This window comes from Arachis stenosperma, chromosome 9 (genome assembly GCF_014773155.1).
Source record: "Arachis stenosperma cultivar V10309 chromosome 9, arast.V10309.gnm1.PFL2, whole genome shotgun sequence".
NCBI classification, from domain to species: domain Eukaryota; kingdom Viridiplantae; phylum Streptophyta; class Magnoliopsida; order Fabales; family Fabaceae; genus Arachis; species Arachis stenosperma.
Window position 1 is genome coordinate 163798355 of NC_080385.1, and position 21897 is coordinate 163820251.

The 21897-nt window shown below is 35.0% G+C and overlaps 2 protein-coding genes across 3 annotated transcripts; one reads left to right on the top strand and one right to left on the bottom strand.

Annotated features, from left to right (window-relative positions):
• Positions 1 to 2726: 2726 nt before the first annotated feature.
• LOC130948735 (U-box domain-containing protein 14) lies at positions 2727 to 6077 on the top strand. Its single transcript, XM_057877592.1, has 4 exons — positions 2727 to 3386; positions 3944 to 4060; positions 4246 to 4659; positions 4752 to 6077. The coding sequence occupies exons 1-4, from the start codon at positions 3093 to 3095 to the stop codon at positions 5832 to 5834; spliced, it is 1908 nt and encodes a 635-aa protein (XP_057733575.1). The 5' UTR covers positions 2727 to 3092; the 3' UTR covers positions 5835 to 6077.
• A 567-nt stretch (positions 6078 to 6644) lies between these two features.
• Positions 6645 to 14088, bottom strand: LOC130951065 (vacuolar protein-sorting-associated protein 33 homolog). Of its 2 annotated transcripts, none has more exons than XM_057879677.1 (23): positions 13892 to 14088; positions 13498 to 13680; positions 13390 to 13429; positions 13186 to 13266; positions 12803 to 12997; positions 12612 to 12722; positions 12381 to 12446; positions 12082 to 12189; positions 11867 to 11911; positions 11729 to 11785; positions 11260 to 11354; positions 11029 to 11080; positions 10792 to 10848; positions 10383 to 10445; positions 10189 to 10295; positions 9892 to 10014; positions 9641 to 9722; positions 9460 to 9530; positions 8637 to 8717; positions 8162 to 8219; positions 7915 to 7976; positions 7430 to 7523; positions 6645 to 7080 (listed from the first exon to the last, which is right to left on the bottom strand). In XM_057879677.1, exons 2-23 carry the CDS (start codon positions 13548 to 13550, stop codon positions 6991 to 6993), a joined length of 1791 nt encoding a protein of 596 aa, XP_057735660.1. In that variant the 5' UTR covers positions 13551 to 13680; positions 13892 to 14088; the 3' UTR covers positions 6645 to 6990. The 2 variants fall into 2 exon arrangements, with proteins under 2 accessions (XP_057735660.1, XP_057735659.1); XM_057879676.1 differs by having other exon boundaries at positions 13498 to 13733; positions 13892 to 14082.
• Positions 14089 to 21897: the final 7809 nt, after the last annotated feature.

Below are 21897 nucleotides of genomic sequence, written 5' to 3' on the forward strand. Positions count from 1 at the left end.
CTTGAATGCTCTTCTGTTTGTTGCACAAGTATTTCAAGTGTTTGACCTACTTTACTATTATTTTAGTATCTTTTTAAATTAAATTATCTTAATCTAAAATTGCAATGAAGTGACAATGATCAAATAAAAGAGAATGAATGAAGTACTTGCAAGACTTGAAACGTTGAGGTAGGAAGCTCTAGACAAGCCAATTTATTTCAGAGAAATTCTTGGGGTAGTAATTTTTAGTATTTTTTGTTATTATTGATCAATGTGAATATTCAATTGTTTTTAATAAATAAATTTTATTAATTTATGTGTAAATTTTAAAAAATATAAGTATAAATTGTATTAATTCTTGTGTGCAAAATTTTTGTAAATATGAGTGTAAATTATTGTTGATCAAGTATTGGTAGAAAATGATAATATTTATTAGTCATGTAAAAAATAGTTTATATTATTATTGAAAATTTGAAATGAAACTATTATGTATAAAACTATGAATCTATATATTTATGATTATTTATAAGAAGGCTAACGTTGCTTGACATGCTTTTTGCAATATTGGTGATTTGTTAGAAAAATTAAAGATATAAATAAAACTCTAATATCTGTAGAAAATATATTAATAATTTCTAATAAATTATAGATGGTGCCACCTACCCTTGTTCCTTGCATTTCTTTTACGCAACCAAGCTGGGTTGGAGAATAGGGTGACTAAGTAAATGACCTATGAATGAGGAAAATGTCAAACGAAAATTGACAATTTTCTGAATTAGCTTTTTGTTTTTTTGTTTTTTATTTTCCTATTATTTTCTAAATTAAAAAAAAAAAAGATTGGTTGTGGAAGTGAATGGCCGAACTACACATAGTTGATTGCTTCTAGAGATGTCAATTGGGCAGGGCGGGGGCGGGGCGGGGGATGCCTCACTGATCCTCATCTCCGCCCCCAGATTTACTCTCCGTCTCCGCATCCGTTCTCTGCTGTGGGAGAATATTGCTCCCCATCTCCATTCTCTACAGAGCCCCATTCTCCGTGGGGACTCCATTTTCCATCTATCTGATAGTTTTAACTAATTATTAATTTTCATATGAATAGAGATGTAAGTATCCATTCTATACAAAAATAACAAGATTTTATACAAAAAATCTAAACGACAAGATGGTGACTTCTTTCGAAATGACGCAATGGGGGAACGCAACAGCGAGCTAGAGGATAGAGAAGTGGACAAGGTGGGAGATGCGGCAACAGAGAGGAGAATGGACACGACAACAAAGTTATGGAAAGGAACGCCGCAAATAGAGAGCACGACGCAGGAGAATCATGGCATGGTGAGGTGTGACGATGCGGTGAGAAGGGAGAGTGGCGAGAGGGTGGCTGCAGAAAGGTTGGATGGAGTATGGACAGCGTTAGAGATTTTCTGAATTGAAGAATAGTTATGCAATTAGGAGTTTTGGGTTTCTAAAAAACATATATGAGAAATAAACTATTAAGGACAATTCAGTAAATTTATGAACTTCGCGGATTAGTGGGGATGGGGCGGAGATCTCCACTCGGGTCTCCGCGCTTGCCTCGGGAGAATTTTGGCCTCCGTCCCCATTCCTACGAAAAAAATTTCCCATAGTCGGATCCCCTTTCGAAACAGTCCCTGTAGAGATCTCCGTGTCTCAGGAAGTTTTGCCATCCCTAATTACTTCATGCCATATCGGCGTTTATATGATATTTGCTGCGAAATTGGTTGCACTTTTAATTAGTTTTTTAGCGAAATTCTTTTTAATAATATATATAATTATAAATTTATCTTGTTATTTTGGTTATGTATAAAATTCTCTTTATTTTGACGACCTTTTACATAAGGCATATCGATTTTATATTATTCAAATTAAAAAGATTTATCAGCTATAAAAAGTAAAAAAATAAATTATGTAATATATTAGAATTATTACCTTAGTTATTTTTATTAGGGTTGTTCGTAGTGCAGTTTGAATCGTTTTTGAGTTAAAAATTTATCGGATTCAAACATTAATTTTATTTGTAGTGCGATTTAAATTAAATGATTTCGTTTAGAGAATTCAATCCAATTTCAAATAATTTGAATTTGAAGTTTTATAAATTAAAAAAAATAAATTTACATAACAAATCTCAATAATATTTTTAAAATCAACAATAATATAATAATAAAAAATTATAAATAATTAAAATAAATAAATAAATCTTATTTTTAAGATAAACATTTACTAAATAATAATAATAATAATATATAAATAATATAAAAATATATAATTTATTAAATTTATTATAAATAAAAGTATAAATATGATAATGAAATGTTAATAAGCTATAGATCAAATAGTATAATTTTTCTATATTCATTTAAAAGTTACGAATTTAAATTTCTCTATCTTTAGTTAAAAAAATAATAAAATAATAATATTATAGTGCATTATGTAATTTAAAATAAATTGAATTAATTTTAAAAAATAAATTTAAAATTCAATTAAATTCATATAATTTGTCAAAATAAAATCTAATTAAATTTAAATTAGTGGGATTTTAATTGATTTTGAATCTAACCGAGCAGTCTATTTGAATCGGATTAAAATTTAAACACCCCTTACTATCTAATTATCTATGATCTTCTTAACTCGTCGCACCAACGACTTTTTCCAAAGAGCAATAAAGACACAAAGTCCACGACTTCGTTCAAATAATTTTCAATCCAATTTTATCCATTTTTCCCCGTTTTCTGTTAAATAGATGATAGAATTATACTTTCAATAGTCACAGACTCACACCCATTTTTCCAATTCCGTCTAAATCTTCTTACTTTTCCAATTCAATTACGAAATTCTCTTCTCTCTTTCCTCCAAAAATTCCTACCTTTATCAAAGTTTCAACTTTCAACACAACAAAGCTTCTTCTTCTTTGAATCAATAATTCACATCATCCATGGTGAATTCAGCTTTCAACTCTCTATACCCTTGATGATTGATTTCCACAGTTCCTTCATCTGGGTATCCTCAATTACCTCCAATCTTGAAGCACCCTTCGGTTCTGTGGTCAAAGTTTGTGTCTTTGACATTTTCTCTTCTTCCAACGGTGCCATAAAAAAATGGGTGGTGGGAGTGAGAAGAACTCCAAGGCCATGATGGTTGTGGCGCGTTTGGCTGAGTCCATAAAGGAGATTTCAGGGCTTCCAGAGTGCAACAACGTTTGCAAGAGGATTTATGGGAATCTGGTTAGGAGGGTGAAGCTTTTGAGCCCTCTCTTTGAAGAATTGAAGGACAGTGATGATGAGTCCCTCCTCAGTGATGAACAAGTTGCAGCTTTTGAGTGTCTCAACGTTGCATTGGATTCAGCTAACACCCTTCTTAACTCTGTGAACCATGGGAGTAAGCTTTATCAGGTAGGTTATGTACTTATGTATGTATCTATGTATCTATGTATGTGATGTGTGGATTCAGCTTCTTGTGAAGATCTGCCTATATAGGAAAGTTGAATTTATGTGGTGTTGGTGTTTTGGCAATAGGATTATGACTCATGAGTTACCTCGGATTTGTAGGTCATTTCGTTTTCTTGATGTGGGAGAAAATTCTCAGTGATGTTTTCATTGATGTGAGATTGTAAGATGCCAATGTTTTGTTTATGTAGGTCTGCTAGAAAATTTGACTACATGTCATTTATATGAATTTGAGCAGTCCTTCCCCCCTTGAGTTCGAGTTTGCGGTCGAATTAGTGCCATTCAGTTGTGGAAGCTTCCTACTTTTTGATATGTTTACATTGCACTAACTCACTGTTTTGGATTTCATTGTGAATGTTTTATGCCACTGATGTTAGAGTAAAGATGGATAACTTGTGAAGATGCCCTATGCTTTCGTGTGGTTTGGTTTTGCTTATCTGAACATATTAGTTGATCCAACCTGTTCTGTTAAATTGTTATCCGACTAATGCTTAAATTCACAGGCTTTGCAGAGAAATGATATAATAGTTAAGTTCCAACAAATAACTGAAAAAATTGAAGAGGCATTGTGTGGAATTTCCTACGACAAACTTGAGATATCGGAGGAAGTTCAGGAACAGGTAATCAACAATACCATACATCTCTGGCGATTCAGACTTTTTCCTCCCTCTCATTTTTACCAATTCCTGTGGTTTAAACTTTTGGGAATGACATTCTTGGAAAAGACAAGGGGCAGCATCGGTAGGTAGTTAGTTATGTTCTATGTTTTTTATGGTTGTTTTATTCTTTTTTTTTTTTTTTTCAGATTGAACTGGTGCATGCTCAATTCAAAAGAGCCAAAAATCCTACAGAATTTGCTGATTTACAACTAGATTTGGATATGGAAGTAGCACAGAAAGAAAAAGACCCTGATCCTGCTGTCCTCAAAAGACTTTCCGACAAGTTGCATTTGAGGACTATAAATGATCTGAAGAAAGAGTCTGGTGAGTTACACGAATTGGTTATCACAAGTGGTGGGGAACCAGGAGAATATTTTGAGACAATAACATCCCTTCTTAGGAAACTGAAGGACTGCGTGTTAACCGAAAATCCTGAGGTTGATAACAATGATGATGGAAAAGTGCCAATTAAGCACAGGTCTCCGGTAATCCCAGATGATTTTCGATGTCCTATATCTCTTGAACTGATGAAAGATCCTGTAATTGTCTCTACTGGTCAGGTATAGTGATTGTTTATAGTATATAGCGGCTGTGATGCTCTGCTAAAGGTACCACTTACGGTTATTCATGAAATTTTCCCTTTCTTTTGTAGACATATGAAAGATCATGCATTCAGAAATGGCTTGATGCTGGTCACAAAACCTGCCCCAAGACGCAGCAGACACTTTTGCATACTGCCCTTACCCCTAACTATGTTTTGAAGAGTTTGATCGCTTTATGGTGCGAAAGCAATGGTGTCGAGCTACCGAAGAAGCAGGGGAGCTGTAGAGCAAAGAAATCCGGAAGCAATCATTCGGATTGTGACAGAACTGCTATTAACACATTATTGGATAAACTAGCAAACGGTGATATGGAGCAGCAGAGAGCAGCTGCTGGTGAACTCCGGTTGCTGGCTAAAAGGAATGCAGATAACCGAGTGTGTATTGCTGAGGCAGGAGCAATACCACTTCTTGTGGAATTGTTGTCTTCTTCGGATCCTCGAACGCAGGAGCATGCGGTTACAGCACTTCTTAATCTTTCAATCAATGAGAGCAACAAAGGAACTATAGTAAATGCAGGAGCTATACCGGATATCGTAGATGTACTGAAAAGTGGCAGCATGGAGGCTAGAGAAAACGCAGCTGCAACACTCTTTAGCTTATCCGTTCTAGATGAGAACAAGGTTGCAATAGGAGCAGCTGGAGCTATCCCAGTTCTTATAAAGTTACTTTGCGAAGGTACTCCGAGAGGTAAGAAGGATGCTGCTACTGCGATCTTTAATCTCTCCATCTATCAAGGAAACAAAGCAAGAGCCATCAAAGCCGGTATAGTAGCCCCATTAATGCGATTTTTGAAGGATGCCGGGGGTGGTATGGTAGACGAAGCACTAGCTATAATGGCAATCCTTGCAAGCCACCATGAAGGAAGGATAGCAATCGGTCAGGCTGAGCCAATCCCTATTCTAGTGGAGGTTATACGAACGGGGTCTCCACGCAACAGGGAGAATGCCGCGGCCGTATTGTGGTCGCTTTGCACGGGAGATCTAATGCAATTGAAACTAGCAAAGGAACTTGGCGCAGAAGAAGTGTTACACGAATTATCTGAAAATGGCACTGATAGAGCCAAGAGAAAAGCAGGAAGCATATTAGAAGTCTTACAGCGGATTGAAGGGGATCAGAATGTGCAAAGTTCTTAGCCTAATGACAATGTAACTTCATTATATAGCTCAGATGTTTAGATGATATATTGTATTGTAAGCCATGTCCACCTGGTATAATGGTATATTATTCTCCATTGTTTTTCCTTCACTTTGATTTCTGTTGCATTGTTGATAGAGTTGAGCATGCAAAATGCGCAGGAACTTTGTATTATGTTGTGGTTGTACTTTTCTGTAAAGAGAAATGTCATAAAATTAGCTATAAAAGATGTTATGTGACGATTGTACAAGATTTCTAAATTCAAAATCACGTTTATGTCTATTAAATGATTATGATTCTTGAATATTTGCAAATTACTGTATTCGACTATTTGTTTAAAAATGACCAACTAGAAACATATAAGAAAAGTAATAAATAAATTTGATAATGACTAAAATTACATGAGTGAATATAAATATTCGGAATAAATAATTATTTTGAAATACCAGTTTTTTATTTTCTGTGTTTTTTGGTTCTTTAGACAAATATTTTGACAAGCGAGTACAAAATATATCATTACGAATGTTTAAACTAAGATGTTTACTATAAAAATATACCATAACACTTACACGTTGTAGGTGCCACAATAGCGTGGCAAATGATGGAACGAAAATGATTAAACATCACGAAAGGAGTGTTTTGGAAATGTTAAATGATAACATCCTAGAAAGCAGAAAGTGTAAATGCAAGTAAAGCCAGCCATCAAGTGTGCACTCCAATTCATTAACGAACTTCGGATTAAAATCTTGTAATCATTGCTAATGGTTGGGTCTCTTTTTTTAACTTTTTTTAATACAAATTAAGGTTCCTTGTCAAATGTAGTTCAATTAACAATTCATCACACTTTACTATCTCTAGAAACCTTAAGCCATGGAAGAGACACCAAGGTTCTATTAAAGAACCAGATAAAAGTAAGCAAATATACGATAGTAGAACTAAATAAAACAACTCTCATATTCCAGGTCTCACTTATTTTACAACATCAATAAACATCTGTTAAGCATCACTCTAGAAGAACTCGATTAGGCTGCATATAGCTTTCATTTGGCATCATCAAACATAAACTCACCTCCCTAAGCCGGGAAAGAGAATTGTTTATAAAAAATAAAAGTTAAAAAAATGAAAAAAAAAAGAAAAAAGAACTGCAATGATTGATCAACCTAGCTTCTCCATAAATGTCTCAACCAAAGTTTGTCCATTGACTATTTTTGTCGTTGCAATAATTAAATCATATGCCATGCCTTCCTGCAAAATCAACATTATAAATTTGATTTAGGAACCAAATAGAAGTGTTGGATGCGGCGATTTATGTATCTCTATCTAATAGTTTAACCTTTTGAAACAAGCGATTTCATGACAACAAGAGATTCACACCTAATGTGACACTATACACCATTCTAGAAAGATAATGCCTTTAGTACACATCATCAAAAAGATAAGACATGATAAGCCACAAATTTACTAAGCAAATACATCCATTCACCTGCTACATTATGGATCAATAGCCAAGTTTACAAAACCAGGAATTAAATAGTAGGAAGAATGTATGGTTAGCATGTTAAAAGCAATTTGAAAAAGGAAACGATTGCCACACCTGAGAACAGAGAAACCGAAGAGCAGAAATCTCTGCAAAGGTAACGCCTCCAACAAAGACAACAAGCACCAGGGCACGCCTCCCATCAGGTACTCTGAAATATGTAACGGGTCAGAAGGGGGAAAAAACGTTATCAAAGAAGTTATAAAACGTCTTCCTTTAAGACTAAAATCTTTTGCAATTTCTGAAACTCCTATTTCAAATGTGAACCACCAAGTTCCAACTGCTATCTCTTTCAGTAAACTAAAAACAAAGGAAATGGCAGAAAAGCAATTGAATTCTTTCTTGCATTTAGGGTTTATTTTCCCAGGTAGTAAAGCTCAACTCTGCTGCTAAGTGATACCCTTAACAAATAATAAATTGTGGATGAATAAAAGATAGGATCCATCTGAACCTTATTAGTTATATTATTATTGCTAAATGTTTTAGCAGTGTCAAATCAATGCACAAGCATTGCATTTATGGAGATTGATGTAAACCCATACTTGGCTATGCCGGTTGAAACCCCTGATAAAGAGTCAAATGATGGGCTATTTGAGAATGCACCCTGTAAAACCAACCAAGCAAGCCAAACTTTAAGTATAAATAGAAAGAGAGGTTAAGGTAAGTGGAATATACAAGTGATGTGACTAATATACAAGTGAAATATTGCTGGAACAGTTATAAGATTTTCAGCTGGCCAATTATAGCATGCACCGATATTATGATTTAGACAACTTAGTAAGTACTAACCCTCTTTGTTTCCAGGTGAGGTCCAGGTAGCAGCTTCAAAATTTCTTCAACAGGACGCCTGAGAGACCAATTATCACATTTAATATTGCATGAGTTGCTTTAAAACTAAGCTCACAATCAAATTATCTTTTTGAATAAATGTATTGTGTTTAAATGAAAAACTGGAACTAAAGGCTAAGATAATTTGATTAGCATGGAAATCGCTGTTTATAATAATACAATATAGTCTTCCAATTTGAAATGAGTTAAGAAACTGAACAATATTGTAATTCATCATCAACAGAGATCACACCTATAAAGTAGTATGTACTAATAATAACAATAACATCATTGGAACCTTGCTTATAAATGAAACTTGCAGCTCTATAAACTTTTGTCTTTAAATTTTATATATGATCATGTTAGATAAATAATTAATTTCCATGCTCAATAGTAGCTATGAAGAAGGCCTTTAGTATTGAAGTTTCAAACTTACCATCCAGATCGAATGGCATGCTGGATCAGACGAATGCTAAGTGGTGCATATCCAGAGAAGACATAAGAGATATCATTGGGGCTGTAATGGGAGGGAAATCACTTAAAAATTAGTAGGGATACAAGAGTGCAACAAGTAGATAATTGCAAACAGCATTTTATTAATAAAGTAATGATGATGTAAATGAATCCCATGAAAGATTTTGCAAGAAATACCATGTACTATATACACTAAGACAAATTGAGACATTAACACCATCAGTAATTGCTACTGAGAAGTGAATATAACAGAGGAATACTTGTGGTGCAGCCACAAAAGATGAGCAATTAAAAATAAGTAGTAATAAATAAATAAATAATTAAATTAAAAAAAGACCGCGTACTACTGGGAACATCAATGTTACAACAATTAACCTTTAATGAGGTAATAGTGAGATGCTTATTTCTGTATCTATTACCATTTCATCATGTCTAACAACCGCCCTACCCCAAATCCCACCGCGAAAAGAAATTATTTTAGTTTTGTATACATACTCATTAACACATTTCTAAAGAAGAATCCATAACTTTCTAATCTGTGGCTGTATAACTTAAACAAAAGAGATTAATTTTGAAATACTATTGGTGTCAAATGTTTTGCATTGCCAATCAAAACCACATCTCATTATATGCATGACTTGAGGGGTAGTTATTGTAAAGTCAAAACAACTTGCAAGAGTCAAAATGCTTCTAGCACTTTACACTAACATGCATCAACCTCCTAATCAAAATTGGAAAAACACAATAAAGGTATCCAAGCATCATATTATCTAGAAGAAAATTACTTGGCTGTATCAGTGTCTTCAACCACAAGCTGCAGAGCACGTTTTATGGTAAGCCAGTTGCTCCTTGACTCCTAAGAGGATCAAATGCAAAATGAGCATTTGTCCACAAATATAATAAAAAAAATTTAAAAAATCCCAGAGACCCATTTGAGCTTGCAAGTAAACAACTAGTTCATGATACCTGCTTTTTAAAGAGCCCAGCTTTCTCTAAATTATTTAGGGTTGTTATGTGCTCAAATCCATAGCTATGTAGTAGTTCTCTCCTAAAAATGGAAGTTACAAACATATGGGACAACAATGAGTACCACAAAATAAGATCTCTTGGTATAATGCAGAGAAGCAAGAATGGAGAAATATTACAAGTAACCTAGTTTCTATAGAGTAAGAAAAGGAAAGTAAAAGAAGAAAAGATCCATGGTCATTCAAGCTTGCCTTAAGTAGTCGAAATGCTTCTTTGGCAACCCAGAATTAGTAACGGAAAACAGGATTAGAAGGCGCAGGACCGTCGTCAAAGGCTCCTGCTTGTGGATCAACTCTTCAATATAGTCAAAGCATCTGCATAAATTAGCGACTAAAGTTTCACATCTTAAAAACATAAGATAAGTACAAGCAGAAATCTCTAAAGCACAATGCATCACCAGTTAGCAAACTCCAAACATTGACCAGATTAATTTACAATAAAATGCCATCCAAATACTTTAAGGACGTCTGCATGCAACATCAACTTACATGTCATAACTCTGAGACTCAACAATTGTATGCTCCATATCAAGCTGCCCCAGAAATGAAGGCTTTGATGTGAATGTTGTCAGATGCTGAGCGAGATTTATGTGTCTCTGGAAAAATAATTTCAAGCATATTATGTTTTGATAACTCTAAGAATCTAGTTAATGAAGTCAATGTCAAAATGAACAAGTTCTTACAGTGATTTCTGGCAATGAGTTCAGCTTTTTCACGAAGTCCTTCAACTCGGAAACTGATTGTGACTGGATATTATGGAAAGCGATATATTAGAATGTCTTTGGCGATCCATTTTAATATAAATAGTTAAAAAAACTTGTTTAGGCTTCTCAAAGTTTAAATACTTGAACATATGCAGTTAACTATTTTATTATTCTTAGGTTGCATTAATGAGCATGCATACAACTGTGACAGCTTGAAGGATTTGATCTCCAAGGTAAAGTATGCAATAGGATTCCAGTTGATTCAATAAATACTTTCACATAAAAATTTGGTTTTGAAACAGTTTTTTGTTTTTTTTTTTTTTTTTTTTTTTTGTTTTTTGCAAAATTAATTGGAAAAGCAGCATCCAAGTATAGGACATCAACTTACAGTAGTCGTCATCTCAGTGTAGTCTTGCTTCATGGATGTAGCTTTTTGACGCAAAATCTGCAATACTGCAGACAGTAACTAAGAAACTAGAACTACAAGGGAACTATAGATGGTCTATCTAAATAACCTTTTCACTCCTCTGTGTGTGTGTGTGTGTGTGTGTGTGTGTGTGTGAGAGAGAGAGAGAGAGAGAGAGAGAGAGAGAGAGAGATTAGTCAAGATAAATATAAAATCAACCTGGACAACAACTTCAAAGTTGAGATCCCGTATCTCCTTGAAGAGCTTGTCACTAACACAGGACAGGAAAGCAAATTTCAAGATATATAAAGAGCAAATGGTAAATAAAAGATAACAGGTATGATGCAAGTAAAGCATCTCAAACTCATAGATAAGAGAGTTAACATCCATCAACATTGCATCATTAATAGAAGGTAGAAACTAAAAGAGGAAGTCAGAAAAGTAACCTACGTTGAATTAAGTGGAACTTTAGTTTTTTTCCCCTCTTGCTGAAGTCCCATAATAGACGCATCAAGCTCTATAGAACCATTCTTGATATTCAAAAACTGCATTATACAAATGCAATAAGATAGAAAAAAGGTAAGCCACATTTCAACTCTTTCCATATGTTGAAATTATATATTTCTGAAGACAAAATCATGGCACCAGAATAAGCCATAAAGGCTACATAACGCTCCAAAACTACTTATCCAAATAACTAAAGCAGGTATTGGAAAGTTTTGGTTTTGGTATTCATACTTAAAATATTAAAATTCAGAAAGAAATGAAGGGAAGGAATATACTAAGCAGACCAAACTTGATTAGGAGATATTCTCATATTCTTAGGAGAAAAGACCGATCATCAAATAACAAGCAATAAAATATACTATGCAATATGTATCCTTTCATAAATATGTAGGCTGTTTCTGCATTAACTTGCCTCATCAAGTAATCCTTCATATGTTAATTGAGAACACAAAGGAGTAACCATATCCACCTGCATTCATTGTGCACCCAATTTCAATGATAAGTTTTGAGGATGTCAATTGTATCCAGTAAATGGAATGGCAGGACATACCTCTCTATCTAAAAGGATTAGTGTGTTTATCTCTGGCATAACCATCTATATACAAATATCAAACAATCAGAGGACTGTACGGCGTATTTAAATAAGCTTTGAAAACTCTCACTGTGTGTATGAGTTTTATTCTTTATGGGGTATCTTTTGGCTGTTTTACTGTTGCCAGTTATCTTGAAGAAAGAAAGGGAAAAAAAAGAGTAGAGCATGATTACGTCAGATGAGTTGACTGGTTCCTCAGCCTGCATTCGGTTTAGGATGTCTGCAACACGCACAGATGCTTTTCCTTTTGCCCTCAGATTTGGTATCACTCCAAAAGAGAACTGCAAAATAAAATAATAAAATACAACAACGAAACAATTTTAAGAAAGAGGACAAGCAGATCGATGATATTATATCAAAAAGGGAATTCTATTTGTATTTGATTATCTCCTATCAGTTTGATGATAATTGTTCTGAGTCCAAAACTTCCCTGCTAACAAATTTGACAACATTATGTATTCAAAACTACAACCTCAAGTTTGTGAATTGCTTTTGCGATATGCCAAAGCGAGCTTGTATCACCATCAACTTGGCACTCCTACCATAGATGAGAAGGCAAACAAGGATAAGTAATTGTTCAAAGCAAATATTAAATGGAAGACAATTTCAAAGATGATAAATTATAACTCATAGGGACAACAATACCAAATTAACTCAATAGATATATCACGAAGAGCAGAAATGGTAATATCCAACAACATACTTTGTAAGCAAGGTCAAGCTCAAATGATAGTACATCCTCATCCATTGGTACAATATACAAGGGATACTCCCCGATTGTAACCATGTTATGTAATTTCTCTTCCTCAAGAACCTGTTCACAAGAAAAATAATTATTTTGTATGGTAGGACAAGTATACTAGTACAACATACTCAAGTTAAGAGAAAACACACTTTCTCACAAACAACAGTGCGGCGGGGGACAAAATAAACATGATATTCTCTTTGTAGTCCTTTTGATTCGTCATGGTGAATATTAGAACATATATGTCGCATCAAATTAGGCTGAGATCGCACGAGGTAGACCACTTTGGTGCAGTCAGTTTGAATGTGGTCAGCCGAAAGATGCCGCAATTCAACTCCATGCTCCTATTTCACCGGTTCAACACAACCTCTCAGTATACAATAAAACTATCCAATCATCTAAGCAACAAACTACTACTTATAAAAAAATTCCAACTATCTTCCATGGGCAAGAATGATTTTCTGAAATCTAATACAATAAATATGTTCCGTGTGAAACTTGAATAGAAGCAAAAGACAGAAAATGTAATTACCTTGAGTAATGATGTCTGTATGATGAGAGAGAGAGAGTCCCCTAGCTTCGGATCGATAACCAAACACTTCTTCCCTCGAATCTAAAACAAGAACGACCACAAGCAATTTACAAAGTCAATTTGTTTTTTGAGTGCCATCACAACGAATTGCACTCAAAACCAAAAAAGGACAAAAAAAATAGGTGGGAATTGAGAAACAGTTACGTTCTTGAGGATGTTGATGAGCTCCTTTTGGGATTGTTCCCTGAAATATAACCATATAAATTAAAAATTTAGAATTGTTATCAAATAATACTTTTAAAAGAGGTATACCTGATTGAAATGAGATTGATGGGGGCATTGTCCAGGTTGGGAATCTGAGCCATTGCAATTGGAATGAAATTAGTGGTTCAAAGAGAGTTTCAATCGAAGCGCATCTTACGCTAACGTACACCCGCAGATCAATCACTGATAACACTACTCAACACTAAGCTACTTTAGCCTGAACTGCAAATCCTGTAATAAAATGTAACAACTTCACCAAAGCTACTTACTTCCGCCAACTCAACCTATAATATGGAGTACAGAAAAAAAATTAAAAATAAAAATGTATCGCCTTCAACTTTAATTTATGTGCTTTTAGACCTGATTTTTCTGAAATTACCATGGTCCACACGGGGATAAAAATGACCACAAACTCAAATCCTATGGAAGAAAAGATAAATACCTTGCTGAGAAGAGTTCATCAATTGAAAAGGAGAGAATGGTTCCTGCTGTTCAAGCTTGTTCCTAGGGAGGGAAACACGGTAGCCGATCAGCCTGCAAAGTGAGTGGTTGAGAGCAACCGCGATCGCACAGTCTGGGAGCTCTCTCCGGCGATGGTGGTGACTGAGATCAGCTTTTTTTTTTTGGTATTCAACTGAGATCAGCTTTGATGCCATGGCACTTGTCTTTGTTAGCAGAAATGTTTGTAGAATTTTGGGCTTCTTTAGTTTGGGCTTCTAACCCATTCCTCCAACCAAAATGAAACAAAAACACGGCATCTCTTTCCAAGCATAGCATAAAAGGCCCTTTCCCAAGCATAAATAGCTATTGATCCAAATTAGTCATTCCCGTAAATTTTTTTTTTACTCTTAAATTCGATACCGTAGAAAATATAAAGGAAAAAAAAGCTCTTAAAAGTTATTAGTTCTCTGTTATTTTAAATCAAATTTTAATATATATATATATATATATATATATATATATTAGATAAGTAAGTTTCTAAAAAAATTAATTATATGATATTAGCTCTAAAAATATAATTATAAGATAAATTAGTGTATTTTTAAAACGATAAAAAAAATTAATATGTCTAACAAGAATAATTCTTGAGAATTTTTACAAAATAAAAATTTATTAGAAAACAAAATTTTTTTCTATGAAAATTTTTTAGGACTGGTTTAGATATTTAATCTAAATCTAACAGGTTTTTGGTACTTTTCTATTTCTAATAATGTAAAATTGTATGGCTATAAATTTTTATTGTATTTAGGTTCAATTATTTTCTTAATTTTTATAATTTTATTAAATTTTTAGTTATACATTTATAACTTAAAATTTTGTAACTTTTATATTAGATATTTTCTATTTAATCCTCATCAATAGTTATCTTAAAAAAAACTTATAATCCTAGTTGCATAACTCATCTTACATCAAATATAAAAATAAATACTTCAACAATATTTCATATTATTTTACACAAAAGTGATTAGTAAATATCTAATTAAAAATTTTTATTTAATATAAAAATTTAGTCGGGAATTTAGTAAAATTATATATACTAATAGAATCACTAAACCTTATCTTTATTGCCGTATCAATTTCATGAGTTAAAAATATAGATTTAGTTTATGCCATTTATTTTCACTTGTGTTTCTTTTTTTTTTTTTTTGACAGATGTGTCTAAATTAATATATGTAGCTCACTTGGAATTTAGATTTTCTTGATGAATGATGAAGGACGTCGCCCAATTATGTGGGAATTGTTGCATGGATATATTTCTAATTTTCTCTACCATAGTTGTCAGAACCGAACCAGTGATCGAACCGGTCAGGTTACTGGGTCACTGGATCATTGGTTCAACCGGTAGGTCACTGGTTGAACCGGTTAACCCGGTCCCACATAAGTAAAACGTATAAAATAGCTAAAAACTTAAAAATTAACAGTTAAAAAACATATCTCCAATAACATTTTAATAAACATTAAGTCTCAAATCCTAAAAATAAGTAGTAATACGAAAATAAACATAATGTGAATGTGGTAACATGGCCGAGGATTCATGAAGAAAAATATGGGATCCAAACACTTCAAGCCTGCCGCTGTAGTCCCATAGAACATGCTGACATGAGCATTCATAGCCACAGAAACTATTTCATCAGCAACACAGCAAACAATGAGCTGAATCTTAATAGGTATGGCTCCCTACAAGTTGTTCCTTATGGACATACTACCAAGTCACCTGTTTTCCACACACCAAATCACAATCTTGTTTTATATCCTTGTGAGTCTAACAGTCCTAATTGGAGCTATGAACTCTGACACCTTACTCAAGCTATATGTGACTGCAATCAAAGGCTTAGCCAAACAAGTGCTTAAGAAAACAGGATCAAGGAGTGTCCTATGTGTGCAAACATATATAACACTAATATCCAAGAATAATGCTCAACAACAATCCACTAACTACTAAGAATAATATACAACAGCAACCAACATATATAACACTATAACAGATAATCAACAATCAACAATCTAACAAGTAACAACAAAGGATAATCAACAAACTAAACAGAAATAAAAAATAAATCAACATACAGAAATTAAACAAGAGAGATCAAACTGAAAAACATGTGGAAGTATTCATGTTTTCATCTGCCAACATACAGAAATCAAAGATATGTGAACAATCAACATTCAACAATCTAAATTCTAACAGAAATTAAACAGAAACCAACATACATAATCAATCTACAATAATCAATTAATTCTAACTATCAGTACCAAATTATTGAAAATTTAATATCCTGAATAACTTCAAAAAATTAAAAAATTACAAATACATACCTGGACCCTGGAGGGATGGAGGGACGAGCAGAGAAGAGGGAGACCGGAGGTGACGACTGACGACTGACGAGCAGGAGGCAGTAGGCGACGAGGAGGCGACTTGAATCTTCGATGGATGTACTTCTTGGCGGTGGTGAGTGGCGCACTGGTGTGGTTGCGGTGGTGAGTGCCGCACTGGCTGAAGCTGAACGGGTCTCCGCACTGGCGACGAGGTGGCTGAAGCTGAAGCAGACTCTCTATCTCTCAGCTCTCATGGTGGTCTCTCGTGGGAAGGGAAACAGGGGATGGAGTGAATGAGAGTGATGCACGATGGAGGCTAGGGTTTGAGCGTTTCACCTTCAAGTAGCTTTTGTTTTTTTTTTTTAATTTTTAATGAAACGACGTCGTTTCAAGCGTAGGTCACAAAAAAAAAAGGAGTTCGACCGGTCCGGGTTAAATGAAACCCGCCGGTTCATCGGTTTTGATCAAACCTGGCCGGTTCAATCCGGGTCAATTCGGTTCGATTTCTTGTCCGGTTAAAAAGCTCTCTCAGACCGGTTATAGCACCGGTTCGTCGGTTTTTCGGTCCAACTAGCCGGTTCGGTCCGGTTCTGATAACACTGTTCTCTACAATAGATGCTGCTGCAACTATAGAATTTTGTGGGTTGAATGCTTGAAATACTAGTTGAACTTGTTTATTTTGGAGTTACTAAGATAATATTTATATCATTTCTTCTTAATATTGTATCTATTCTATCTATTTATCTATTTTATTATATAAATATCATATTTTTATATTTAATGATAAAACTAACATAACATATTTTTAAAAATATCTTTTAATTTATTTTTTTAATTTATTAAATTCAATTTGTTACAATAAATATTAACTAAAGGATTTAATTAAATATTTAAATATTATACAATTTATTATAATTTATATTAATCAATTAATTGTAATTCATTATATCAGTTAATTAATTGATTAATTTATTAGGTATATAAGAAAGTTATTGTTATGAGAGTTACCTGAAACGGTGATTTAGGTCTGAAAATAAGGTCCAGACTCTTTCTAAGGCAGCATCCAACTTGTTCTAATGCCGAGGTGCCGCCGTTCGAGTTCGTCATGAGAAGGTATGGGTAGTACCTGCAAGAGACTCTGATACTTAATTTAACAAAGACTTTAAGCGGGTTTTTAGTAGATTTAGACTTGAATATACCTGAAGGGTGTCAGTGTATTTATAGTATAAAGATAATCACCTTTTTTTAGGAGTTCCACTTTTATTGGTGGACAGTCGTTCCCTTTATCTTGAGAGTTTGTTGGGTCTATCTTTTAGGAGAAATAGAAATAGTACAAGAGATTTGGAGAGGCAGTTACTTATTTAGATAAGTGGAACTGAACCTCCTTAACGCATTCAGCCTCTTAGAAGGTCGGGTGAGTGGAAGAGGTCACCCTTGAGGGGCCTTTATCCTTAATGGGCCTAGACTGCATTTGGGACAGGGTATGAACTGTGCCTCTATTTAAGTTTGAGCTTTTATGAGGTTGGACCCAAGTATTTGTGGCTCTAGTCTCCATTGTCGGGTATGCCGCCTTCAAGAGGTTGGGTACTCGAGATGTTTCAAAATTTTGAAACGTTGCCACTTTAATGACATGGCGGACGTTACCCAGTAGTTTTCTGAAAATTCGCGCGTGGCTTTAAAGAGGGGTGTAAAATGTATTTTTTTCCCCTTGTTCATCAAAGGTTAATCTCTTCCCTCTTTTTTCTTTTTTGTTGCTGAAAACGCTCACCTTGCATCGTTTTCTTCAGAAAAAAACCCCTTCGCTCTTCTTCTTTTGTTCTTTGCTTTATACTGCATTCTAGGTCAGTATTTCTTCATCTTGAACCCATTCAAAAGTTCTCGTTTTGCTTTTTTGAAGATAAACGTTCATGTTTTTTGCTGTTTGACATGCCTCTTTACTTCTGCATTTCATTAAGGTTGATGTTTTTATCCATTTTTTGTTCTATTGCAATTGCTCTGGGTACTTGTATTTGCCGTGGATTTTGAATGATCATTTAAAATGTTGTTGGCGATGGGGGTTTTGTATTTCCTTTAGTATTGTCACCTCTTGTTTGTTCTTGAAAACTTGTTGAAAACTGTTCGCTGCTTGGGATTTGTTGCTAGGGACTTTGATATGGTTGTATTATTCTCAAATGGTGTCGCTTTTGCTTGGTTGGAAGCGACATCATTTCTGTGTTCGGAATTTGATGATGATTCGTTGTGTTTATGAGATTTTATGAGAACTGTTTTTAATTACTGGTGTCATTAACAATTACCTGACTTCTTTGTGACTATTGTCCGACTTTCCGATTTGTTGTGACGATTTTTCTTTGTGTATTGCATTTGTAAGTATCGCTTTAATATCTTGCTCTGTAATTTACAATATGTTGACCAAAGTTCCCTCTCACTTAACCTGGGTAGATATTTTTGTTCTTACTCATGTCCTTGTTATTGATAGAAAGTATGTCGGAATCTTCCAGAGGCACCATAGGTTGTGTGAAAACTGGAAAGATGAGTGAAACTATGAGATAGTGATAGCTGATCTCGAGGTGAGGATATGTTTTCTCCCATTGGATAGGTCGGAATGCCCTTTTTTTTTTACGATGATTGCTTTTTTACTAAGCTAGACGTTAGGCTTCCTTTTTCCGACTTTGAGATTAATGTCCTCTGTACTTGCAACGTTGCTCCTAGCCCACTACACCCTAACTCATGGACTTTTCTGAAAATATACCAACTCCTTTGTCGGGAATTGGATATCCGATCTTCCCTGAAAGTGTTCTTCTAACTCTTTGTGCTTACCAAACCTTTTAGTTCTAAAAAATTAGGTTAGGTTTCTTTCTAAGCTGTCTAGGGGAGGAAATTTTTTTCTATTTTGACGAGTCTTTTCACGATTTTAAAAATTATTTTTTTTAATCCGAACTGTTGAGGATGTCCAACCTTTCTTCATTGACAATAATGATGAACCCTTTTTTCATTGTATTGGGAAGAGAGACCAGTAATAGTCAAGTATAATATAGATGATTTAGATGAGTTCAAAAAGAGTGTAGTTGGCTTATTTCAAGAGTATTAGGGATGGCCTCCCTATTTAGACACCAAAAAATTCTTACGGGATCGCAGTCAACTCTAGTCCGAACTAGGTAGCCATCCTTTCTTTTACTTATAAATTCTTGTTGTAAAATTGTGTTGGCGGCTAATGTGTCTTTATTTGCAGAAAAAAATGGCTCCTAAGTCGGCTGCCATTAAGACACTTCGGGCCACCAGAAAGAACGTTGTGGCTCGGGACATACAACTAAAAGAAGCTAGTGACGCTGTTGCCCGGTCTTCTCCCTCGAAGTCAGAGTCGGGTGCGTCAGCTTCGCAGAAGGTTATACCCGTCCCTCTGTTTCGGCCAATTCTCTTTATCTCCGCCACTGATAGTGTTGTGGCCCGTCCTCATCCTTCTTCCTCTGAACCGAATCTCAAAAGGTAAAAGACTGAAAGTGGGAAACCATATACAACAGGGGCTTTGACAGGCTTGCATGGAGCGAAAAACATATTCTCCCTCATAGCCATATTAGTATGGATGATGTGTCCCTCAAAAACCATCTTCAGCTCTTGGCCCGAGGTAGAATTCGGACAGCTGGCGTGTGTGCAGCCTTGGCCAGAGAGTTGGAGAAAACTTCCCTTAACGCCACCCACAGCTCCTTGGTGGCTACCAAGTCGAGGTGGATTCATTGGAGGAGACAAAAAAAGAGCCTGAAGAGGAGAGGGATACATTGTTATCCGACTTGGGCAAAGCTCAGGCCAAGGCAAAACAGGCGGATACGGCCTTGGCTATGTCATTTGAGAATGAAGGCGGAAGAGAGCTACACCCGTGTCTTCGGGGAGAGACTCGACCTAGTGGATGAGCTGGCTAACGTTCGGGACAAATATGCAGAACTCGAGGAATCTGTGGCTGAAGGAATGGATGAAATGTTTGCAAATTCAAAGGCCTAGTTCCAAGTTATTGCTGCTGAGACAGACCTTTCCCTGATCAACCAAGATAATATTGTGGTAGACGAAAAGATCGTACTGGCTCCCGAGAATGATGAGGAGATTCATTTGCACAACCGGAAAATTTCGGATGCAGAGGTCGGTCAAATTTCCCAAAATCCCAAGGTCCCCTCTGGGAATGAGGTCATTAGTGGTGAGCTGCCTCCTTCTCCGACTGGCCCCATCGCAGCTGTGCCGATTTCTGAGTATGACCCGATTCCTTCCACCCAAGCTGAAGATACTGTCACAGAAGAGCAGCTTAATCTTTTGTAATTCCGTCTTTAGCAGTTTGAATGGTCCAATGTGTGGGTCTTTTATGAACAATTTTTTTTTTTTGTAATAGCTTGTAGCCTTGAGCACTTTTTTAGTTGTATTTTTTAGACAATTTTAGGTTTTTTTTTTATCAAAAAACCTTTCTTCATTTTGATCATGATTATAGGTTTTCAGTAATTATTTTTTGTCGAGTTAAATCTTAGCCTATATAGCCGTTTTAGTTGTAAATCGTGTTTTGACAACTTTTTAATACTGTTTCTTTGCTAAGTTAAATGATGTCGGTGAAGTAGGTTAGTATAGTGATTTTCTTTGTAAGTTTCGATTTCCTGTAATCAAACTTTGTCAAGTTACTTTTTCACTTCGTTTTTATTCCGCCTTGATTTTGAGGTTGATCTTACAAATTGTTTACATAACTTCTTATATTAATTTGTATCTCGTCGCTTCAACTTGCCGACCATTCTAGGTTGGGTAATGATTTTTGCGGTTTGTCAAGCTTAAATTAATCCATTTTTATAGGAAACTTTTAAGAAAGAAGTGGATTTATCATTCATAAATGAAAAATGCCTTTCCATAAATTGGCTAATAGGATTTTGAGTACTCTTAGCCGGTGTTATGGCGCCTCATTAAAATTTCCTTCAGAAAAAACCCTTTTCAGAAAAAAATTATGAAGTCGAGAAAATGAGTACACCAGGGAACAAGGTGCGCTACCTAACTGTAGTACTTCTTCAAGTTACACGCGTGCCACGACCTCGAGAGTTCTATCCCTTGTAAGTCGGACACCTTATACTAACCTTTTCCTAAGACTTCAACAATCTTGTAGGGTCCTTTTCCAGTTCGCAGCTACCTTTTCGTTGTCCGACTTCTGAATCCTGATGTCATTTTGTATCAGTATAAGATCGTTCGTGATAAATGTTCTTTTGATTACCTTCTGATTGTACTTCAGAGCCATCCTTTGCTTTAGTGCTTCTTCTTTGATCCGAACTTGTTCTCGAACTTTTGGAAGGAGGCCGAACTCTTCCTTTTGTGCTTGGATATTGGCCCTTTTATTGTAGAATATAACCCTTGGAGATTCTTCAGCGATCTCTATAGGAATCATGGCTTCTATTCTGTAAGTAAGTTGGAAAAATGACTTCCTTGTTATGGAGTGAGGAGTTGTCCGATATGTCCATAAGATTTGAGAAAACTCGTTTGTCATGCTCCTTTTGCGTCTTGTAATCAGCGTTTTAACTTGACTAATATGATTTTGTTTGCAGTTTCAGCTTGTCCATTGGTCTGAATATATTCCACTGATGTAAATTAATGCTAAAAATATTTTATTATAAAATACCA

Excerpts from the sequence above, each read along its gene's own strand:
- LOC130948735 (XM_057877592.1), top strand. The coding sequence starts at position 3,093 with ATGGGTGGTGGGAGTGAGAAGAACTCCAAGGCCATGATGGTTGTGGCG. Across the intron at positions 4,061-4,245 it reads CGGAGGAAGTTCAGGAACAG|ATTGAACTGGTGCATGCTCA; the intron begins GTAATCAACAAT and ends TTTTTTTTTCAG. Across the intron at positions 4,660-4,751 it reads TAATTGTCTCTACTGGTCAG|ACATATGAAAGATCATGCAT; the intron begins GTATAGTGATTG and ends TTTCTTTTGTAG.
- LOC130951065 (XM_057879677.1), bottom strand. The coding sequence starts at position 13,550 with ATGGCTCAGATTCCCAACCTGGACAATGCCCCCATCAATCTCATTTCA. Across the intron at positions 11,081-11,259 it reads AAAGTTCCACTTAATTCAAC|TGACAAGCTCTTCAAGGAGA; the intron begins GTAGGTTACTTT and ends GTCCTGTGTTAG. Across the intron at positions 8,718-9,459 it reads GAAGACACTGATACAGCCAA|CCCCAATGATATCTCTTATG; the intron begins GTAATTTTCTTC and ends CTCCCATTACAG.